The sequence below is a fragment of the Equus caballus genome, chromosome 8 (genome assembly GCF_041296265.1).
Source record: "Equus caballus isolate H_3958 breed thoroughbred chromosome 8, TB-T2T, whole genome shotgun sequence".
Lineage (NCBI taxonomy): Eukaryota > Metazoa > Chordata > Mammalia > Perissodactyla > Equidae > Equus > Equus caballus.
This window is the reverse complement of record NC_091691.1, coordinates 29,094,865-29,118,229: the sequence shown is the minus strand read 5'-3', so window position 1 is coordinate 29,118,229 and position 23,365 is coordinate 29,094,865. Positions and strand designations below refer to the sequence as shown.

Sequence of the window (23,365 nt, the reverse complement as noted above, 5' to 3'; positions counted from 1 at the left end):
TTGAGATCATACAAGTCTGGATAGTCTGAGTTAAATAAAATATATTATTAATACGAATTCTGTTTCTTTTCACTTTTTCTTAACGAGGCTATTGGAAAGCTGTAACTTCCATCCGTGACTAGACGGCAGCTGTCCTGGCACAGTCATCGATGACACCCCGCTCCCCCTCATACCCTGGTTTTGCACAATAAATTATATGGTCCCCCAAGTTACAAAGCCATGTACGTAAATTTTGGGGTCGCCTTCTAATTTAGTTCCCACAGTTTGTCCAGGTTCTCCTCTGGGCTTACATGCAATCCAGTCAACAGTGGGAGCGCCCGGCATCTGTGTGTTCACATTTAGGAGGCACGGTTGGGTGCAGATGAATTACAGGTGCATCTGACATCCAAAAATTACATACGTTTGGTTAAAAAGTTAAAAAATAAGAAAAATAAGAAATCACATTTTGCATGCCATTGGCGAACCGCCTCGCCGAATTCCATAGGAACGTCTCGCTGTGCTGAGCGTGATTCCAGCGCTTAAAGACTATTGGGCTCCTGAGGAGCAGCCAGGGCCCCACCCAGCGGGAGGTCAGCAGGAGGAGCCACAGAGACCACTGACTCGGTTTCGTCTGAGGTGGAGGACGAGACTCCACCGTATAGGCTTTCTCGCGGTTTTCCCCAAAGACGGACATCATCTCCATCTTACAGATGAAGTACCGCACAGAGGAATAAGAAACGTGTCCAGGCTCACTCGGATGTCAAGTGGACACTCGAGATCCAACACTCGAGGCCAGCTCTGCCGGATCAAAAGTTCTCCATCACGCCCCACTTGTTCCAAACGTTAAACTGTTGATTGCCTATCAAAGTCAGTAACGTCTAAGGAAAAAGAAACAAACTTCGAAGAAAGTGTAAATCCGTGTTCAACACTAGGAACAGTGGCTGGAACATAACATGCAGCCAATCAATGGTAGCTACCATCCTCCTCCACATCACCCCGAAATTTATTTTTTTCCAAAGTTGTCTGAAAAACGAACAGAACTTCCCAGCAAAATGAGCTTGGGCTACACTTTAAAGTCTGACTCCGAGAGAGGGTATGGATTCAGCTTCTATTACACGTCAAATGGATCTTAATTTTGAAGCTATGAAATAGCTTGGCTCTTTTCTTTTTAAAAAGAAGAAAAATGGAATTGTTGTGATAATGAAAAATCAATATTGAGTAGGTTTGGAAAGCTTTACTTGAAGTTTTCCAGGAGTGAAGCATATAAAATAGAGATTACTTTGTTCCCACCACAGCTGAGTCTTTTTAATCATCATTGTGTTAAAAATCTGAGATACGTTTCTTGCATTCGATTCAGTAGGCTTTTCTTACAGGCTCCCCACAGCGAACTTCCTCTCCTTCCAGATTCCCCATTATCTTTACCCAAACAGCTGTCACGCTGGGTCCCTGCTTTTACCCTCCATCTGTCCACAAACACTCCATACCAGGCCCCGTCCTATTGCCAGGGCTGCAGGACGCAGAACACAGAATCTGGAAAGGATGCTCCTGCCTCTGCGTTATAGCTGAAGAAACTGCTCTCATGGACTGAACGCTTTCAGGCGTGGGGCTGAGGAAGAAAGGTGGCCAGGGACAAACAAATGGCTGAGCATGCCGATGTGGCACAGCGGTGAGTGCCGTGAAGGGAGTAAGTTGGGGAAATGTGGTGAACAGGGACCAGGGGCACAACTCTGGACTAAGACCCACATGAGGACCACTGACCTGAGACTCACACGACGAGAAGGACCCCGTCAGAGGGAGATGGCGGGGGAAACGTTTCAGAAGGCAGCAGAGAGGGTCTGTGTGGTGCAAAGCAGGGAGGCCAGAGTGGGAGGCAGGGCGAGGTGGGGCCAGCGTGGGGACCATGATGAAATTTGGGCTTTATTCCAAGTGAAGCAGGACGCTCCCGGAGCACGTCAGACAGAGACGCCGCCTGGTCCACACTCCCTCTCAGCGTTGGGCAGTGGGTCCCCCCTCGTAACTTGCACCATGGACTCATCTTTCTAGCTGCTCATAGAACAGTGAGAGATTCAGGGGAAAGAGACACAGACGAGGTTTTCTCCAACAAGACCCTACGACATCCCTTTGAATGGTCCTCCATCATGTCAAATCTAAAGCGTCGGTCACCTAAGACCGTTCTTTTCCTAGAGACCCCACCTCCGTCAGCAGAACCGCACGCTTCCACCCTCCGCAGCCAGCGACGCGTGAGACTCTCCCTTGTCCCGCTCCCCCTGGCACTAGTTTACTGTTGCTGCATGACAAATTGCCACACGCGTAGCTTAAACTGCACCCATTTGTTACCTCACGCTCCCTGTAGTTCCCAGCTCCAGGCCTGGCTGAGCTGGTTCTCAGATCAGCACCTCACAAGATGGGCTCTGGTCTGGAGCTCGGAGTTTTCCATCAAGCTCGCACAGTTGTAGCACCAAGGCCACATTCCTCTTTCTAGCTGTCAGCCAGGGGTACTCTCAGCTCCTAGACGGTGCCCACAGTTCCTTGCCAGGTGGCCCCCTCCCTAGGCCATCACTTAACCAACTGCCTCATCTTAAATATGAAGACTCGGAGGTCCAGAGAGGTTAAGCCACTCATTGGAGGTCACACAGCTAGACAGTGAAACTGCTGGAACTAAAATCAAGACTCCTAAATTTCAACTTAGAGTGGCTTCTCATTTCCAAAGCGTCTTTTAAGTGCTCCCCACCTACAACAAGGCAAAACGGGGAGCAACGGCCTGGTGTCAGAAAGTACTGCCCGATGGGGACAACCACCGAGAATGGGCCCCGCTTTCAGGGAACAAGTCACGTTTCTATTCCTGCTCTTGGTTTAGCTCTATAAACAGGTTCACAAAATAAACAACAGGATGAGGGATGCTCTTTAACCACCATTCATAGCCTTCAGGCAAAATGTATGTAAAATTCGTTTTCTGTTTCGGAAAGCAGATACGTGGAGTCTGAAATGGGAATGGACCATGCTGAACAACCGATGACATCGTCTCTCTGTATCAGTTCCTTTATCATCGCAAGTAGGGGATAAAGGCCAAGCAGAACTGCTAACTCCAGGTTTAGCACGGCTGTGAACGCTTCACGGTGAAATATATATATATATATATATATGTTCACCTCACAAGGCTGGCATCTGGCATACGAGTCTCTTCTTAGTAAGTGAAATGCTGCTTCTAAAACATATTTGAAATAAATCTTGCAAACATCGGCAACTAGTTAATTGCGTCTGAGTTAGGCAACCAGTGGTTACTTTCACCTGCGTTCCTTAGTTGAGATGGACGTAACCACAGTCACCGACTGCTCTAAAATGCATCCTCGTGTCTGAAGCAGCAGCTCCCACCCTGTGCTGGGCGGAGTCTGGTCGCAACTGTAAAGAAGACAAAACACAGCCGCGTGCGACATCCATGTCTAGCGCACTTGCTCAAAGTGTGTTAAGAAACACAGCCTCTCCCGACACAAAACCCAAAGCGTTCTATTTTTTTTTTTTAACATCCTTTGTAAAACTAACATCAAAGTGTTGGAATCAAAATAAGTCCTCGACTTAGCTTTGTGAGTGCTGTGGACTGTCGGCTAGCTCACAGGAATCCAGGCACTGGCAGAAATTACTTGAACGTATCAGAGATATTAGAGTTATCTGCAAATATTAAAAGGAATACCTTACGAGAAGCTGTATGAAACCAGGACAGCCAAACTGCCTTCCTCCTCCTGTTCAGCCTCATACCCCCATTTATAAGTGACTGCTTTTCAGACATTCACCAATAAAGCTATAGTGCTCTGAAATTGAACTATAAAATAAATAGACATAGTATTTGGGGAGATGAAAATAAAACCACTTTGCCAGGGTGGAGACAATATTCTCCGACCTAAAGCTTGGCTAGCATTGATTTCGAGAGATCTGGAAAGCAGTAAAAAGCAATAAGCCTTTGTCTAGAGAATCAACGGCAATTACTAGAAACTCTTCATATTCTGGTATTGTTTCGGCTTCTAGGTGTTAGCATCAAAAGGAAAGGCATTAGGGACGTATGCCTTTTGCTAGACAATCATCTGGACCCTGCTCCTGCTGGCTGCTTCCAGGGGAGCCAAGGCACCTGTGTTGTACTGATTGGGGCCTGACTCCCAGCAAGGTCCCCTCCCCGCCCCGAAGCTGACTGCATCTTGTTTGTGCAACTCTGTGATGAGCAGAGAGTGAAGACGGGTGACCCATCACTCTACTAAGGGAAAAGGATTGCTTGCCTCAATCTGCGATTAAACATCTGCTGTAGGAAATCTGGAAAACTGAATTTTCAAATATTTGGGTTGACTATAATTTTTACATATAAATCCTGATATTTCTGACTATAACATGTGCTTTAATAAAGACGATGGTAAGTTGAACCTAATTTTTAAATCTAAAGACTTAGACATCACAAGGAGAATTCCTCTTCCTTTTCTTCTTCTTGTGTTTATATGAGAAGATGGGTGTTAGCTGAACCTTCTGTGGTCATTTCACAGCTTATGTAAATCAAACCATCGTGCCGTATGCCCTAAGCTTACAGAGTGATGTATGTCAGTTACTTCTCAATAAAACTGCAAGAAAATCTTCAGACTCAGAGAACAAAGGAGAGGTCCAAGGTTTTCCTCACCACCTGCAGGGCCTAGGCCGCAGTGATGCCTCTCCTTTGGGTAAGAATGGGTGTCCAGAGCTTTGACCAAGGGCCCCGCACCCAGCTTGGCCCTGAATGTCAGCTCACTCGGCCCACATCACTCCTCTGAGAGGCAGCAGTTATAACTGGCCCACTTGTCCAGAGGAGAAAATAGAGCTTGGAGACTCGGGCCAAGGGCATATGCCCCACACATGGTCCCCAGGGGCTCAAATGCAGGCAGACACACAGGGACGCATCCTCGGACCCTCGGCATCTTCCACACCAGTAAACCCCTTTACACACATCCCGGGAGGTCCCGGAACACACATGTGCCGCAGGTGTCACTGGGCACACCAACTGTGCCACTGTCAGCTGCACCGTCCTTGTTTTACTTTCAGATAAATGTGTATGTCCGTGTCCAGACACGAGTCCCGCCTATTCTGTACCCTGTTCTGAGGGATTCCAAGGGATCAGATGCACGGCCGTCTTCTGAACACCAGTGGATGTTCTAGAAAGAGAGGACTGTATTTGAAGATCAACTGCTTTAGAAATCAGAAATCTACACTGCACCTAAAGAAACTGGAAAAAGAACAAACAAAGCCCAAAATCAGTAGAAGGAAGGAAATAAATCAATCAGAGCAGAAATAAATGAAATAGAGACTAAAAAACAAGAGAAAAAAATCAATGAAAGCAAGAGCTGCTTCTTTGAGAAGATAAACAAAATTGACAAACCCTTAGCTAGACTCACCAAGAAAAGAAGAGAGAAGGCTCAAATTAAATCAGAAATGAAAGAGGAGAAATTACAATGGACACCTCAGAAATACAAAGAATTACAAGAGAATACTATGAAAAGCTATACGCCAACAAATTGGAGGATCTAGAGGAAATTGATAAATTATTAGACTCATACAACCTTCCAAAACTGAATCAAGAAGAAATAGAGAATCTGAATAGACCAATCACCAGTAAGGAGATTGAAACAATAATCAAAAACCTCCCAAAAAGTAAAAGTCCAGGAGCAGACGGCTTCCCTGGTGAATTCTACCAAACATTCAAAGAAGACTGAACACCCATCCTTCTCAAACTCTTCCAAAAAATTGAGGAGAAGGGGAGGCTTTCTAACTCATTCTACGAAGCCAACGTTATCCTGATACCAAAACCAGACAAGGACAACACAAAAAAAGAAAATTACAGACCAATATCACTGATGAACATTGATGCAAAAATCCTCAACAAAATACTAGCAAATCAAATACAACAAAAAATCCTCAACAAAATACTAGCAAATCAAATACAACAATACATTAAAAAGATAATACATCATGATCAAATGGGATTCACTCCAGAGATGCAGGGATGGTTCAACATCCGCAAATCAATCAATGTGATATACCACATTAGCAAAAGGAAGAATAGAAATCAAAAAAAAAAGAGGGGGCCGACCTGTGGCCGAGTGGTTAAGTTCTGGCGCTCGCACTTCGTTGGGCCAGGGTTTCACCAGTTTGGATCCTGGGCACAGACGTGGCACAGCTCATCAGGCCATGCTGAGGTGGCATCCCACATGCCACAACTAGAAGGACCCACAACTAAAAATACACAACTATGTACCAGGGGTCTTTGGGGAGAAAAAGGAAAAATAAAATCTTTAAAAAAAGAAACTGTCTCTTTAAAAAAAAAAAGAAAGAAATCAGAAATCTGAGCATCTAAGAGGTGAAGTGACTTGCTCAAGGTCCCGATGCTCACTGGCTGCAGAATGAGAACCAGAACTCAGGTCTTCTGTTTCCTGAAAGGTCTTAGGTTTCTTCTGGTGGCACATCTAGGAGGCTGCCCACGTGATAAGAGTAGACCCTCCGCTTCCTACGGGGCTTATACCGATTATAAGAGGAAGACGGCGCTAACCGAGAGAGAAGCAAATCCCAGACTCTGAATCAAACGCAGACGGGAACACTGCGGACAAGCTGAACCCAGGGAAACGGCTCCTTACCTGAGGCTCTGAAAAGAGTAACCCCGTAACTCCATGTTCCACCACGGCTGCATTCCCAGGGATGTTCCTCGCCAAAACCGGCACCTCCAAATCCATGGCCTGAAGGATGGAAGAGGAAAGAAGACAGGTTGAGCAGTCATTTTAAGAGCTTCTCTGGCGAGAAGAGCCAACTTGCAGGAAGATAAATTCCTGTGCTAACTGGACCTCTGGCACCTCACAAAAAACACCGCTTGCCAAAATGATACCCAGCCTAAACACTGGGTTTCCAAACTGCATAATGCATTTTAATTACTTACTGTATTTGCAAGTTCTGGAAAACTACACACTGCAGGAGTTTGTCTGACATAATTACTGCCATGTCACAAAGAACCCTCTCTCCAAATGTTCATTTGACACCTCTTCAGTGACAGCTTGGAGTATACATTTTTAATTACCATCATTATTTTCCTTAATGAGTGATTTTCTTCCAACACAAGTGGGATGAAGGCTTTGAGCACCGAGCACGTCTCTTTGGCGTGCAGACGAGAGGAAGAAGGCATGTGATCTAGCATTCCAATTATTCACCGAGCAGGCTTTCCATTCCCAGAGGTCTGGGGTCAGCCAGCACGTGGCACCCTGTAGCCCAGCACAGCCCAGCATCGAGACCTCAAAAAGATGCCCGAGAGCACAGCATTCAGGGTGGGCCTCTCCTGCCAGGAAGGCTGCATTTTTCTGGATCTCTTCCTACACTTTGGGGGAGCTGGACCCAGAAGGGTCTAGAGTTAGGACAGCTCTTCCGAGGTCTCTGTCAGACTCCTACATGGAATCTCCTCTGGCTATTCTACCTCGGCCAATCCAGCTTCTATGTGGCAGGTGCCCTCTGGCAGTAAGAGGGACATCCCTTCACAGCTTGGTGTCGAGGCAGGACTGGCTTCCATGCCCAGCAAACCAATAACCTGGCTTTTACTATACACAAGTATGTTTTAGGTACCATGATTCTGCCTGCGGGATCCAATCTCACATAATAAAAACCTGGTCACGCAGGGGTGACATATGTTTTTCAGAAATGTAACATTACCCAATCCCAGCGGCTTAGTATATTGCAGAGGGAAGTTCTATGACACCAAGGACTTCATATGACATGCAGACTGCCAACGCCCAAGTGCCCAGAGCAGCTGCGACACACAGCAAGCGCTCAGCGAATACTTGGGGAGCAAGTACCCCGGAAGCATCTGTACATAAATTACTAATAAGTCAGTGCTGTTCACACTGTGGTCATCTCATCGCTAGCAGTTGTCTGGGTGGCTCACCTGGTTTTCTGGCTCTCTCCATCTTCCCAGTTCACTTTGAGTTTAAGATTCAGGCCCTAGAAAATGTAGGAGAGCCGGGAACACCCTTCATCTCTGCCCCTCTGACACTATTCTGTTCCCAACGTCTGGGAAAGTGGTAGAGCTGGTTTGAACCATGGACCAGAGCCACCCAGTTCATCCCCAGCTGCTTTCCTGAAACAGCGATGAGTCTCTCTCTGTCAGGTTCTCTTGTCGGCGCTTCATGACCATAGAAAGTCTCTAAGTCATGATTTTCCACTTTGATCTTGTAGGGTAACGACTGGGGATCTTTGAGCGTCACTGCACTCAGCAGCAAGGCAACTTAACAGCACAGGTGAAAGGTGACCCGCGACGAGCTCATCTCAACGGAGGGGCACGGTGCTTTACGAACTCACTGGGGGGCCACTCGGGTCTGACACACCGCAGGTACAATCTGGCATTTCAGAAAAGGGCCCAGGGCCAGGAGTCAAGAGCCTTGGCCGCGAGCTGGCGGGGGGGGCTCTGCCCTGGGCTAACACAGTGGGTCTCAACCTCACTGTGATCACAGTCAGTTGGAGGGACGGAGTAAAATTTCCATGTCTGGGCCCCAACTCCCCCATGCCATCCCACCCCACGACTCTAAGGCAGTTGGCCTGGGGCGGGGGGCGGGGAGGCGGGGATCAGGCATTCCCGAAAGTTCCTCACATGATTCTAGTGTACAGCCAGGAGCAAGAACCACTGGGCCAGCAGGTGCACTGACACACAGCACTGGACCTCTTCCTGGGCCCCAATTTTTCATCGGGAATGAGGAACTAAACTTTCCCCTCCAGAGTACGTGGAAAGTTCAGATGTTATTTTGCACAAACACCACGGATGTGGTTTGTGGTCGAAGCTGATGAGGACACTGACTATGTGAGTTACAAGGTCATAATATAATTACGGTGCATGAGTCCATAAGGCATGTGTTCGTGCTGTCTGAAGGCTTCTTTCTCTGCTTGTCCAGCTCATTAAACGAGCACAACACACTGAGATCTCATTTCCAGGCATTTGTCGCCCAGCTGCAGAATCCTCCACGTGGATGAGAGCTTCAAGATCATCTCATCTCATCCCACCGTCTCATTTGAGAGCAGAGGCTCGGACAGAGGCTGTCGACACTCGGGGCACAGGACTAGCCCTGTTTGCACTTCCTCTCTTCCAGGAGGCCCCTGCAGCATTTTCAAATTCAAATGGTGCATTTATCCACTGAAGGAGGTTAAGCACCTGTGTATTTGTGGAGAACCTGCGGCAGACGCATAGATTGAGAGGAGACAGCTATGGAAATAGGTGTAGAGATAGATAAAGACACAAATGTAGATATATAAAACTAGCGATCTGAGATCACAGAACTGGCCCATCCTGAGGGATGGCAGAGTTCACCTCCCTGTCTCCAGCAAAGAGGACCTTATCACCCTCCTGTTGCACAGACTCACTTGTGCACAACTCGACCAGCACTCACCACGCACCCCTCATACGTGTCAGGCCACGTGCCCGAGACTTGTCCAGTTGTTGTCCACTCATTCAATGAACATTTGCTACCGACCTGCAGACGGCAAGACTCAGGAGGTTTGGGTGATGGGACCAGGCATTTAAAGGGGAGCCAGAGAGGTGGTATTGTGTAGTAGTCGAGCTTTGCTCGATCCAATTAATATTATTAATTATTAATGGCACTCAGCTAGACTTTGGGGAGGACCCAAGGTTGCAGAGGACACGTTCCTTGCCTTCAAGGAAAACTGCAGTTCAGTAGAAAAGATGAAACACAATCTGGGTTGAGAAGTTGTGAAGGGACCTGAGGGAGAAGATAAGTAAATGTACTCTGATGGTTGTATATTCACAAGAAACTGATTGTGAAGTTCCCTCTTTAAAAACAAGCTGTCTTAAAGAAAGCAGACGTCTGAAGAATGAGTAAGAGAATCAAAATGCTATTTCCATATAGCCAAGACATGGTATTAATGACTCTGACACTTGATTCTTAAGTCACTTTCTTAAGGTGTGAAGTCACCTCCTCAAGTCTGAAGTTATCTCTTTAAGAAAGGCAAAGTCCCGGGAGAGGACGATGGTGCGGGGTTGGTCCTTGAAGTGTCTCATGCCCCCGGTGTTGGGCAATGCCACGTGCATCTTCTGTACACGTTCTATTAGTGAGCAGAGAGAGACGAAAGCTGAGTCGGGTGTGAACTTGGAGCAGAGAGTTCAAACCTGGTATTGGGGGCTCCACCTGGGGACTGGGAGTGACAGGTCAGAGTAGGAGGCAGCCAGCACCTGGCTGGGCTCACAGCACTTGATTTCCTTTTTCTTGGATGAGCTCTTCGACCTTTTTAAACCTCTGTAGCTGGTTCCCCATCTTCAGCAGGGCTGACGAAGGTTTCCAGAGACACTGCCTCAACCCTACCCTGTGGAGCAGGCTGGAGAAACACACCTGCCAGGCCCCATGCCAAACCAGTAAAGCAGACCCTGAAGGGTGGGCATCGTCTCCTGGATTCACAGTTTTTAAGCTTCCGAGGGAATTCCGATGCACACTCTAGGTGGAAAACCTTTGTGTCCTGATTGTCTTGCACAGACGTTTGCTTGCGTTTCAAGGGCCCTGACTGAGGAATGTGCCCACTACAGTGATCATGGTCTGTTCGCTGGGGCTGGGGCTGGTCTGAGGGTCCCACTGGCAGATCCACACAGTGCATTCGGATCTTACATCATTGGGGTTAGAGTGCTTCTCTGTGGGAATGCCAATGGCATTTTGGGTACAACTCTTTGATGCAAAAGACTGTTCCACATCTTGAAAATACATCACATCTCTGCAGTCCCCACGCCTCCAAACGCAATTCCAGCAGCATCACCCTAACTGTGACAACTCAAAAAGCCCTTCACTGCTCCAAGTAGGAAGAGCCCGGTACTCTCTCCCTCCCCACATACACACTCTGCAACTAGTCAAAGTCAAATGACTCATAGTCACAGTTGTGCTTGAAAAGCCCTTAAACGAATCTTCAGTCTCTAGAGCCTGGCCTGGAAGCAAAGAGCCCAGGAATTTTCTTCTTATTGCTCTTTGCTTTAGAATATGGCCCTCCTTTCCCCTGGGCAATGGAAACTGTGACTCGGAGGGTAGAGTATGTGTGTGTGTGTGTGTGTGCGCGCGCGCGTGCGTGCGTGCTTGTGTGTGTGTGTGTGTATGTGTGTGTGTGTGTCTGTGTTCTGGGGGAAGGAGAGCCTAATCACAAAGACTGAGGTAACAGAATACTTGTCTTGTATTCTTTTAATTTAACTCTGTGCAGAATTCAACTCCATAACAAGCCCAAACTTGAGACAACGGATTCCTTGCAAGAATGTTCACCCTACTGCCCACATATGCAGCTGAAGTTTGGTTTTTGGAGTTTATCAGTAAGAAATATGTTTTAGCAAATGGGATTTGTATATGCTTCCATGAGAAAATAAAGCTAATTTGGAAAGGTCGAAAGATCCCTTCCCCCAAAGTGACAGCATTCATTCCACGATTAACCACCCTGGTGATGTGAATCGATTCTAATGAGCTGCCCGCTCACCACTCCTCTAAAATCAGTTCCATTCAAAACCCTCAGCCCAAAGGTTATTTTGGAGTTTTCAGAAGGAACACAACATCAACATTTTAAGGCAGTCAGAATTGCTAACAGCTGCCTTTCCTTTGAAGTAAATGAGATTTGACAGCAATTCATCTGCGATGAAATGCTGTGTGTGCTACTTATCAAATCATTCCCGAATTCTACTTTACCTTTTCTTAAGACGTTGAGGGGGAAAATGTATATTTACATACAAAGGAGCAATTCAGCAACAGCTCAAGGATTGGTACTGTAAGAATGTCTATTTTTAAAGCTAATATGAAGAGTAAAATGCCTTGCTCCAATGACTGTAGTTGGAAGCTGACTTTAAACCACCATGGAGATTAATGCTAATCATTAAGTTTAGACTGAGGTGTTGACGTCTGGCTGAAGACGAACATGTCACAGATGGACGTGATGTGCTCTGAGAGCATCCCAGCCCTGGAGTCAGAGACGTGGGTGTACAGCTTCTAGTCCCACCCCAACACTTGGTCTTGTCTTTGCTTTTTGCTTTTTTAGATGATGCAACATTTAAAAAAATATTAGGCATACAACATCAGTCATTTCTTGACGGAGAATTATTTTTGTCCTGCTTTAGTTATTTACCATGTTCTCTGAAACACTAAGGCTCACAAATTGTACCTTTGCCAGTAAATTCAACTAGTGTCCAAAGGAATAAATGGAGATTACAAATACTTATCATAAAATAACAGCATCACTCTAAGTAGACATTGAAATAAGAAACCCACGTAGCAAGAAAGAGAATGTGAAACCTGATTCCGAGCCCTGGAGGACAATGGCCATGCGTTCCCTTTTCTACAGCAGGTTTTATCCCGTGCTTGTCAATCAGTAGTTATGCATGTCTGTTGTGTGTGACACGTGTGTTGAGAACTATAAGAGATATCAAGGATGCTATAGCTTGCAATTTAACCATATGAAGAAAATGCAATATTGATTGTCAGTTGTGACAGGAGCTAACAGAATCCACCCTTTGCTAAGACCATTCTTCAAAAGGAATCGGGGAGGCAGTGACCTACCAACAAAATAAGAGGAAAATCCTTTTACGTTAGACACACACTGGTGATTACGTCAACTACCAAGAGGCAGTTAAGACGTTCTGGTAAAATACCCCATCCCGTAAAACGCTCAATTGAAGAGAAGAGATTGCAAGGGGGCTTTGAGGTTAGAATAAGTCGTTCTACAGAAGAGCTGACACGGTCAAGCCAGAGCTGGCCCAGAGTTCAAGAGCAGAGGCTTCTTACTCCAGCCTCTCCCGTAAAACACAGATGCCTCGACAATGGACTGCAGAGTTGTGCTGGGATGTGCACGTTTAGCCCAAGTAGATTAAATGATTTTATGGAGCTGAACGCTAGATGAAAAGCTTAGATCTACCCTCATCCCCACCCCCAGGCCCCCTCCCCTGCTGTGTCTGTAATATGCCCCCACATCCCCGGCCACACGCAGAACTCCAACCCTTTCTCATCCCCTAAATTCCAGGATTACAAGACATCCTGAAAAGAGGGAGAAGTCAAGAAAAAGGCTTCTTGCAAAACATGCCTCCATCCTAGATCCTGTCTCAACCTTTCATAACCTCAACTGCCTCCCCATTGAAGCTATCTAGTGGGTCAGAGAAGCAATGTTAACCTAGATTTACCTTACTTTGTGGCTGGCAAGTAGAAATGGCAATGAGAAATGAAATGATATTTTTAAGTCCCAGACAGAACTTAAAAACTACTTTTGAATTCCCAAGGAAACGCTGTCGGGCTCTTTCGGGGTTGAGAAGTGCAGAACTTTATTGACAAAGACGCCTCCTCCATAAACAAGAAAAGGAGTGATGGACGCTTTCCTGTTCCCACTTTCAGGACTCACGTTAGGTAACTACCTCCAGAATGGCAGCTGACATGCCTTCAGAGACGGAGCTGTTCACCACCACGAAGCAACTCTTCATCACTGCGTGGAGATCCCCCTGAGGCATCTCTCCGATCAGGCGCACCCCAGCGGTCCTGAAACAACACGGGGCAGGGAGAGGGTTTCCACGGCTGCCAACCGGACGGGGAGGGGGCTGGGGGAAGGAGATGACAATTTGGGAGAAACACCCTAGCTCGAGTAGGAAGCATTACTGATGAAGGGTTCAGTACAGACAATTATATTGGGTGAGAATCTACCTCCCGTCCCTGACAAGGGAGGGAGGAAGCCTGTTAACACCTCTGCTTTCACTTTGAATGCACGTGATGAAGGCAAACATGCAGCCCAGACCCTGGGAGACAGTCTTTGCAATTTTCTCTGCATGATTTAGAAACCAACCTTTTCCCGAATAACTTTTAAAGACAGTAGCAGAGACAATAATAGACATATAATAAACAGAAAGAAACAGAACTACTAAAATATAATGCAACCAATGTTCCCACCACCCAGAGTTGATAAGATTTTGTGACATAGGTTTTGTCTTGTTTAATTTTTTCATCTAACAATACTGATATTCTTCTCTGTCCCCCACCCTTCTCATGATTTTGACACATATCCGCTCACCTAATTGGTTAAACTCTTACATATGTGCATTCTGCATCCATGAGCAATAAAAAGACACCTGATTATACACGGGGATCAAATCAGTACTTCCCAGCCCCCTTTGCAGGCGGGGTGGCCAGTGAGGCGAAGACAGGGATGGTGAGGAAATCACCTAAAAGGGGGCTGACCCAAATGGGAGATGATCCTTCTGAGCCTCACCCTCGCCCTTTCCCCTCTCCTCACTTAAAATGCAGAATGTGATGGGTGGAGCCCTACAGCCACCTTGTCACCTTAAGGATGGAGGCCACAGGTGAGGGACAGCTGGACAGAGAGATAGGAGCCCAAGTCCCTGAGTCTCACCTGGTCCTTGACCAACGACGTCAGATTTGTCTATGGGAACAATTAAGCCCCAGCGTGTTTAAGCCAGTGTTGTTGGGTCTCTGTTACTGGCAGATGAATGCAATTTATAACAAATACTCCGACAAATTGCTCTCCAAAAGGTGGTGGCAACTCCCGCCCTCACCAGCAGAGTATGAGAGGGGTGTGGTTTTCCTCTACCCTTCCAAACCCTTGGTCTTTTAAGTCTTTTCAGTTTTTGCCAATCAGCAAAAATTATGATCTCAAGGTGGTTTTCACTGGCGTTTCCCTGAACTAGCGAGCTGGACATCTTTTCACCAGCGTGTCCACTCTGCCGCTCACTAGGGAATTGCTCACGCTCCCGGTACATCCATTTCCTAGCCTGTGAGTGGGGAAAGGGACAGTGCGAGGCTCTCATGAGCTCCCGGGGAGATGAACTGAGTCTGTGAAGCGCTCGGGCAGCGCCTGGGACACGGGGAGTCCTGGACAAACAGGGGACTGAGTTACTGGTGGGGCACTAGGTTTCCTCTCCTGCAAAACACCTGTTCGCTAGCTACACTTACCTCCTTACTTTAGCTTTTACTTCCCTTGTAAACACTGGATCAACCTGAAAAGAGACAAAAATAGATTTTAGGAGAAGCCTGAAATGAGCCTAAGTCTCAAGAGAATGGCTTATCCTGGCAGCAGAGCTCCGAACAGCTCGGAAGGAAGAAACCAAATCAAATAAGAAATGAGTCCAGCTACTACACAATAATAATAAGGAAGATAGAAGGACTTGAGAGAAGGGTCAAAGAAATATACATATGCTCCTGTTTGCTGTTTGGCCTGCAAGGTAAGAGCCTAGTCAAATCCCAGAGCCCTTACCCAACTCAAGGTCCTGAAACAAGTCATTGATAGCCACAGGATAATCTGACACCAACACATCAGCGAAAGGTCTGCTTAATTCCTTACAGCGGTGGATTTAGTCATAAAATCTCTGAGGCAGAAGGAGTTGGAACCCTTAGTAGATCTAAGACAAAAGAACTGACAGAATTAAAATTTTATTTTTATCCAGGAGCCTTCCCAGAAACACAGTTCTAAAGCCAAGGGCACGTCTATGAGCTGATGCATGAATAAACAAAATGTGGTCCCTCCATACGATGGAATATTACTCAGCCACAAAAAGGAAGGCAGCACTGACACCTGCTACAACATGGATGAAGCTTGAAAACATTATGCTAAGTGAAAGAAGCCAGACAGAAAGGACCACATATTATGGATTCTGTTTACATGAAATGTCCAGAATAGGCAAATCCATTGAGAAAGTAGATTAGTGGTTGCCAGGGTCTAGGGGGTGGAGAGAATGGGGAGTGACTGCTAATGGGTATGGGGTTTCTTCTGGGGTGACAAAATGTTCCAGAATTAAATAGGGGTGATGGTTGCAAAACATTGTGAATATACTAAAACACTCCAGATTATATACTTTAAAATGGTGACTTTTATGGCATATGAATTACATCTTAATTTAAAAAAAGCCAAGTACAACTTTTCAATGAGTCACAACCTAATATTCTTGAGTCTGGATTTTACTCCTATTTCATATCTGGAGGGAATGTGTCCTTTGGAACAGGGACTGTGTTTTGTCCTCTTGCATCCCTGGAGATTGATATGTTTGTTGAATTAATGCAAAAATTAATGGCAATGTTTTCAAGCTGATCTGCTATACCCACATTCTTTACTCCACATGTTTTGGGGTTTTTTTTCTGCTTTTCTCCCCAAATCCCCCAAGTACATAGTTGTATATTTTAGTTGTGGGTCCTTCTAGTTGTGACTCCACATGTTTTTAAGCAAACATGTAGATGTCTGCTTAACATGTGGACAACGTCTACATCATATGTAGATGTGCAGAGGCAGGAGGATGTACCAAGATGGTAGAGACTGAGCGGGCTCTGGACAGACCACCAGGGTCAAATCCCCCATGTCCCTCACCAGCCACGTGACCTGCATATGTCAGTGGAGCTTCCTGGACCTGGGCTTCCTCATCTTTGAAATGAGAATAACAATGGCGGCTTGGGATCGGTGAGAGGACCAAACATAATCAGCCCTTAGAACTGTGCCCGAGACACAGCAACCACTATACGAGTAACAGAAAAAGACTGCTAATTATCAAAGCCCTTCTAGAAAGCACAATGGGACCTGCAGATGGCACCACCAACAAACATATCTATAAGCTAAATCTCAAATGTTCACCTTCCCAATGACACTGCTCAGCTTCTCAACAATCCGGAGTTGAGAGTTAAAGAGAAAGGAGCTTGGATGCCCGGAAGCGATCACCATACTCAGTGAGGAACCCCCCTCACTCCTGACCGTCCGAGAGCTCACCGCAATGCTCTCTGTGCAGTGACCTCTCCCCAGCTGCGTTCACTTACCAGGTACCACAGGGTCTCGGGGCGAGCTCCCTGCCTCTCACAGGGCTCCCACAAGCCTGCTTAGGACGAAGCTGCCGCATATATTTATCACTTCTGGTTCATCCAACTGCAAACTCCCCCTCAAAACAACCAACAGACAATGGTTTTGCCCCCACTGCCCTCCACTGGGTTATTAACAACAAACACAATTTTAAAAGAACAGATAAAACATTCTTGAATTTATGCGAGTGTAACACAAAATTCTAAACATTTCTTCAAAGACACAGGCGGGTGAAGGTGTAAACGCGTTTCACTAATACAGCGTCTGCTGGCTCGTCCTGTCATTTCTCCCGATGAGCCCGAGGAGAAAGCAGATTCCATCTCTATCCTCATTTACACTTCACCAGTAGAGATAGGAACTGCACACCAGGTCGGTGTAAGGAATATGACAATATCCCATAGTTTACCAGGCTAACCGAAATAATGTTGCATTTTCCAGAAACTTTATTTCGGTTTCTTTGGGGAAAGAAATGCTTCATATGAGTGTGTGTATGTGTGTGTGTGTGTGTGTGTGTGTGTGTGTGAAAAACCTCACATCCTCCAGATCACTGGCATGACTGAGATTCCTCCTAAAGGCCGGGGAGTGGGGAGCTCATTTACATCCTTGAGGTCACCACATGACTTTGAAGGTCAACGCAGCAAATGTGGATGCATAAGGAAAATTGAAATTATCCCTAGAGGTTTTTTTATAGTTTAATGCATTTTAACAGCAAACTTATAGGAACAGCACAGAAGACAGACAACATTAAACACACGCACTTGCACGCAAGACAACTCAGAAAAGTATATTAAATGGCTGGAATCCACTGTACGATAAAGATTCAGCAAACACCATTTAGATGTTGTCAATAAGAAATTTAGTTGTTTTAAGAAAATCCAAATGCTGGCATTACGCAGAAAGTTTTAACAGGTTTCTTTATAATTGCTACGAAATTCAGGGGCTGAACCTTGCTTGCTGAAACATTGTGATCTGCATTGGTGCCTTACATCCCTGCTTTTATATTAAAAATTCACATACAAATGAAGACGGAAACACTGCCAATATTTGATTTCTGTCTCCTATTTTTCCACTCTCAATCAGATACTTAGGTTCCTTTTGACCCCATAGGGGAAAAACAATCTAATGTTTGGAACTACTAGTAACAAAAAGAAGATAATTTTTTTTGAGGATGAAATGTTTCCCATCCAGGTGGAGTCTGAAGCACACTCTCTGTGTATGCGGCGTGCTGGCGGGATGTTGGTGGCATCATCTGTACGCCTTTGGCACAGACAGCACACAGGCGGACGTCTTCATGAAGGACAACCAGAAGGCCCTCACTTGCCTCCTGCAAAGCACCAAGGGCTGCGCTGTGGAAGCGCAAATCTGTTTGGAAGTCCTGAGCAATTTCTCACACCAGATGCTGGGAGGGAAGTCTGTGGATGAGAAGTTCAGTGGCCTTCTGACAACGTCTCTTTTCAGGGAGCGCCCCGCGCAGGCCTATAGTGATGAGGTTCCTTTGCCCTCCAGCTGGGGATGCACTCTTGCAGCCTGGTGCTTCACGACGGGCTGACTGGCGGCAATGGGCTCTAGGAGCCACGGTTAGAGACCTCCTTACCCAGCTCCCTTCTCCTTCATGGAGCTCAGGGACCTAGAGGCAGGGCCAGGGTTAGAGAGGGACACACGGGGGTGGCAAACACAATTCTTTAACGAATAAACTCACAGCTATGCACGATTCATCATTTACTGCTGTTGTTAGCAGTCAATATTCCCTCGCCACTAACTCTGGGCCTGACCTACGCTAAGTCCTAGCTATGCCAACAATCCTGCCGTCATGATTCCCACAGAAGACAAGAGGACACGGAAGCTCAGAGACCTGGGGTAACTTAGCCAGGATCACACAGCTAGAAAAGTGCTGGGCCAGGATCCGAATTCGGGCAGTCTGATGTGAAACTGAATTCTTAAAACCATGCTCTCCTGCCTCCCTGGTTTCTATTGGAGAGTTTTATTAAATAGTTCATGAAAAGCCAATGTGGATTAGGGAATACCCACCTGCTCACCTGTTTACTTACTCACTATCTCCAGTCTACCCATTTCCCACCCAGCTCCTAATTGTATGCCATTCTCTCCACCAGGAATGTCACCTTCTGCCCTAAAGCTGCTCATCCCCCAAGGCACAGGCAAATGCCACCTTCCTGAGAAACCTTCCCGCCACCCAAACCAGAAGGAGCATCTCCTCCCCAAACTCCACCACCTCCTACCAAACATGGGCCCGCCTTTTTTGACACGTGTCCACCTCGTCTCCTGACACGTCTCCAGGTCCCTCCCAAGGCCGTGACAGGGCCCTGCGTGCAGTTCTATGCTCCATAACATTGGCTAAATGACTGATTTCCAACCCGCCCCACTCTTGCGTTTCCCATTTCTGATTCTTTTTTTTAAATTACCCTAAACAACTAAGTTACATGAGAACCCTAACGTCTCACGTGAAAACATAGCTGGTCTCACGGAAGCCTCCTTTTGGCTCTACATTCTAATGTTCAAATTCACCTTTGACTTATGATCACTTTCAGTTAGAAATTCCTCTTGTTTTAAATTTTATTAGCACACTTCTGCTCTCATGATTAACTATTTAGGGGAAAATAATTTGTCAAGGAAGAAAAATGAAATTTTACAAGACCACTGAAATACTTCATACCTTAACATTTCATTGGAGGCTTCACAGCAACTTTCAAGTCAAAAGTACCAACTGCATTAAACTTTCCCGGGTTTACCTTCCACATCAGTGCCTTTTCAAATCTCTTAGTGAAGCCAAGTGGAACAAAACACAAGATAAAGAAAAACAGAAGGGTAGATATTTCTATTTAATGACAGCACATGTTATGAAATTTTAAAAAGCAAAAAGCATTGCAAGCAGCAAAAAAAAAAAAAAAAAAAAAACACCTCATTTCCTCCTTCTCAGCTTATTTATTTTCAAGTAAAATATACTGTTTCAACTCCCAGGCTTAAGGAACATAATCTTCGATATGAGAAGTTACTGTGGAAAGTCATTAAGCTGTCATGCTCAAACCAAATGTTCATAGCCCACTCCTTATCAAAGAGTACCAGCAAAGGCACCCACTCCAGACCCCCGGCGAGCAGAAGCCACACGCTTTGCTGAAATGGTTGAACTGACAGATCAAAGAAGTTTTAATAGAAAACCAAAGCCAGATCAAACCATCCTGCAGCTAAAACAGAATCCAGCATGTCAACACAGAAAGCAAACATCAGCAGGAAAAGATCTTATTGAACACTCATGAGGTATTGCCAGTGCGCTCGGGACTGCTGGCCCACTTAGTCCTTGCAGCAAACTCTGAGGCAGGTGGCATTTTCTTAGTCATGTCCACTTTACAAATGGGGAAACTGAGGCACAGAGAAGCAAAGTGCACCTAGCTCACTGACTCCAGAGTCCCTGCATGAAATGGCTCTACTGCGCAGTCATGCAGGACCAGCCTTTACACCATACGGACGACGCCATCTGGTCCAAAGGTGTTGACGAACTCGTCAGCAGGTAGCAGCAAGGAATGGTTATGTCGATTTCATGCGGGACTGAGACTCCGCTTCTTAAAATGCTCTTGCTAAGAATTACCACAAAAATAAACATATGTATGACATCTAAAAGATAAAACATACCCAGCATCAATGATTTTTTTTTAAGCATTCTAAGAACATTCACTCTACAGTTTTAAAAATGTTTGGAAGGGGCCGGCCCTGTGATCAAGTGGTTAAGTTCACGTGTTCCGCTTCGGTGGCCCAGGGTTTCGCTGGTTCAGATCCTGGGCTCAGACATGGCACCATTCATCAGGCCACACTGAGGCAGCATCCCACATGCCACAACTACAAGAGCCCACAACTAAAAATATATAACTATGTACTGGGGGGCTTTGGGAGAAAAAGGAAAAATAAAAAAAAAATCTTAAAAAAAAAATGTTTGGTAGACAAACACCGATTAAAAAGCAGAGTGATGATATTCAAAAGAAAAGTGTGGTACCTCCTTCTGGGCTGGGCCACAGGGAAGGGTGGGAGCACATGTGAATGCTCTGTGCACCCCAGCCACGAACTTCCCTTTGCTGACAGACATGCCTCGGGCTCGTAATCATTTGTGTGTGTCTGTCTTCCTAACTGGACCGCATGTTCCACACAGGCAGGGGCCACGTCTGTTCTGTTTATGGGGATGTACATCCACATGCCTATAACACAGTGACACTCAGTAAGCACATCCTGAAGGAATGAATAAGGAAGTAAATAACATCACATATGTATATATACACATACATACATAAGTAAGCCTACGTACATATACATACAGTCACATGCCACATAACGACGTTTCCATCAACAATGGGCCACATATATGACAGTGGTCCCATAACATTTGTACCATATAGCCTAGGTGTGTAATGGGCTAAACCATCTAGGTTTCTGTAAGTATTGCAGCGTAGGAAGAAATTTTCCTCTATTTCTCTATTTCCTCTAAGTTCTTCTGACTGGTCTGAGAATTAAATTGACACGAGGCAAATTAACAGGAGGAAAACAAGCAAAAATTTAATAACATCTAAACATGGGAGAAACCCAGGAAAACCGAGTAACTCCCCAAAATGGCTGAAGCCCTCACCATAAATACCATCCTCAGCTAAAGACAAAAGAAGGTGTTGGGGGTGGGGAGAGTCAGGAGCTTCAAGGGGAAGGAAGACAACTCGCAGGTGGGAGAAAAGGGGCAAACACTTGGAAAACAAGTGTTTGTCTGGCCACACAGAAACAGAAGAACACAGAACGGAGCCAACAAACAGGTTTTCTAGGTCCCTCCCTGTCCGCCACCCAGTTCATGTGATGCTAAGGTGACACTTGCTTCCTGAGACAGGTTTTTTCACCTGAATTCTTTTAGGCAGTTAAGAGGAGGCTAATAAGAAAACCTTTCTGGGTCTTTCGTTTCTTAAAAATAAGCAGCCTAAAATAATCCTCATGTTAAAGAGACACATTTTGGGGTGGCAAATTTTGTTCGCCTTCAGGGCACTCTATGATGTTGACACAATGACGAAATTGCCGAACGATGCATTTCTCAGAACGTATCCCCATTGTTCTGGATGCGTGACTGCGTATATATAAGAATATACATATTGTTCATATAAATGAACAAGCAACAAATAAAGATATCCCAGCCTCCTACTGACACGCCCCTCACAACGTCTGCCATATGGCACCATGTCCATAAAGGATGAAGCATTAGAAGGTTGCCTGATGCAGTTTCCCCAGCTGAGCACAACTTCCACTGCGAAGACAGCGTTCTTCCCATTTCCCCGGAGGAAAAGCACCCATTAGACGCCAGGGGCCAAAGACAATGGCCATATTCTTCCTATTGATTGCCCTACCAAAGCATTCAGTGCTTGTTTGATCGTTAATGAAAACCAACCAGGTATTCCACGCGTGCCATGAACACCTATTTCTTCTTTGACTATTCGGCATCCGTTTGCCCCCTCCTGCCAAAGCCCCCTGGGGTTCTTCCTCACCTTCTCCCCACTGGGTACTGTCTGGTCAAAGCAGAATGGGATGCCTGGACTTCTCCTTACAAAAGGACGGCATATGACCCAAGCTGCACCGTGGACCTTGAGGGGAATGATCCAGAGACTAAGAAATGGGTGGAGTTCATTTCCCCCAGGAGTGGTGCCTTGAAGGAAAGGTTTCTGGCTAAGACTTCCCGGCCTCTGGAATTCCTTGGTTCTTGACGAAATCCAAACCTGGTCTTCAGTCTCCCTAACAATTCTCTTGTGGTCTTCTAATAAATGTCCTTTGGCTCAAGTCGGTCTGATGCGTGTAGCCAAGGGCACTGCCTGAGCTGTGGTTTCTTCCTCGGGGTCTCCTGCATGCCCGGGCTCCGTGGAGAGAAATGACAGAGGGAATCACTGCTGAATGCTCTGTAATTATCCCCTAGCAATGGACTGTGTGCTTTTTCAAGACATACTAACTAACGGCGTCAAGGCAAGGCTGTACTGAGAGGCAGCGTTCACGACCTGGAAAAGCCGCAGCCTCCAGAAGGGCACGATTTACACCGAGTTTATTCCATCCTTGGGCTTTGCAGTGGACGAGAAAGAAGTAGATGAGAGAAGAGAGGACTCTCATCGGATGTCAACAATAATGGTAATATTTGGGGTGTTCAATCTGTTATATGAGATATTCATTAAAATATGAATTTTAATGTGACAAGATTTGATCTTGAATCCACTTCTAAAATCCATTTCCAAATTACCAGCATATTAACCCATAACATTGTAGTAAATGTTCAAATTCAAGTGTAAAATTTTTAGACTCCTCCTAGTTCTGTATTCAGAAGTGACGTTAAACTGAATCCTTGACTGAAAATTGGCAGATGTGTGGCAATCTTCCAATGATGGTGGGGAGCTGGTTTAAATCCAGGAGTCAGCAGAAACAGATCTGACAAGGTCACGCCTGAGCCAGGCCGAGATTTGGGGTGAGAACTCACCAAGGAAACAGCCAATTCTCTGGTTCAAAGAGGGAATATGTTTAGAGGGGTCACACACAC

At 45.9% G+C, this 23,365-nt stretch overlaps 1 protein-coding gene across 5 annotated transcripts in view; it reads right to left on the bottom strand.

Moving 5' to 3' along the window:
* Positions 1-23,365, bottom strand: part of GLT1D1 (glycosyltransferase 1 domain containing 1) — a 100,522-nt gene that overhangs the window by 11,510 nt on the left and 65,647 nt on the right. For 3 of the 5 annotated variants that reach the window (XM_023647333.2, XM_070275519.1, XM_023647331.2), the window contains 3 exons: positions 14,931-14,974; positions 13,385-13,505; positions 6,618-6,716 (listed from right to left, as the gene is read on the bottom strand). In XM_023647333.2, coding sequence (XP_023503101.2) covers positions 6,618-6,716; positions 13,385-13,505; positions 14,931-14,974 — 264 coding nt within the window. Of the gene's footprint in view, positions 1-5,079; positions 5,213-6,617; positions 6,717-13,384; positions 13,506-14,930; positions 14,975-23,365 lie in introns of all 5 variants that reach the window. The other 2 variants (XR_011441396.1, XR_002809801.2) reach the window with 1 other exon arrangement.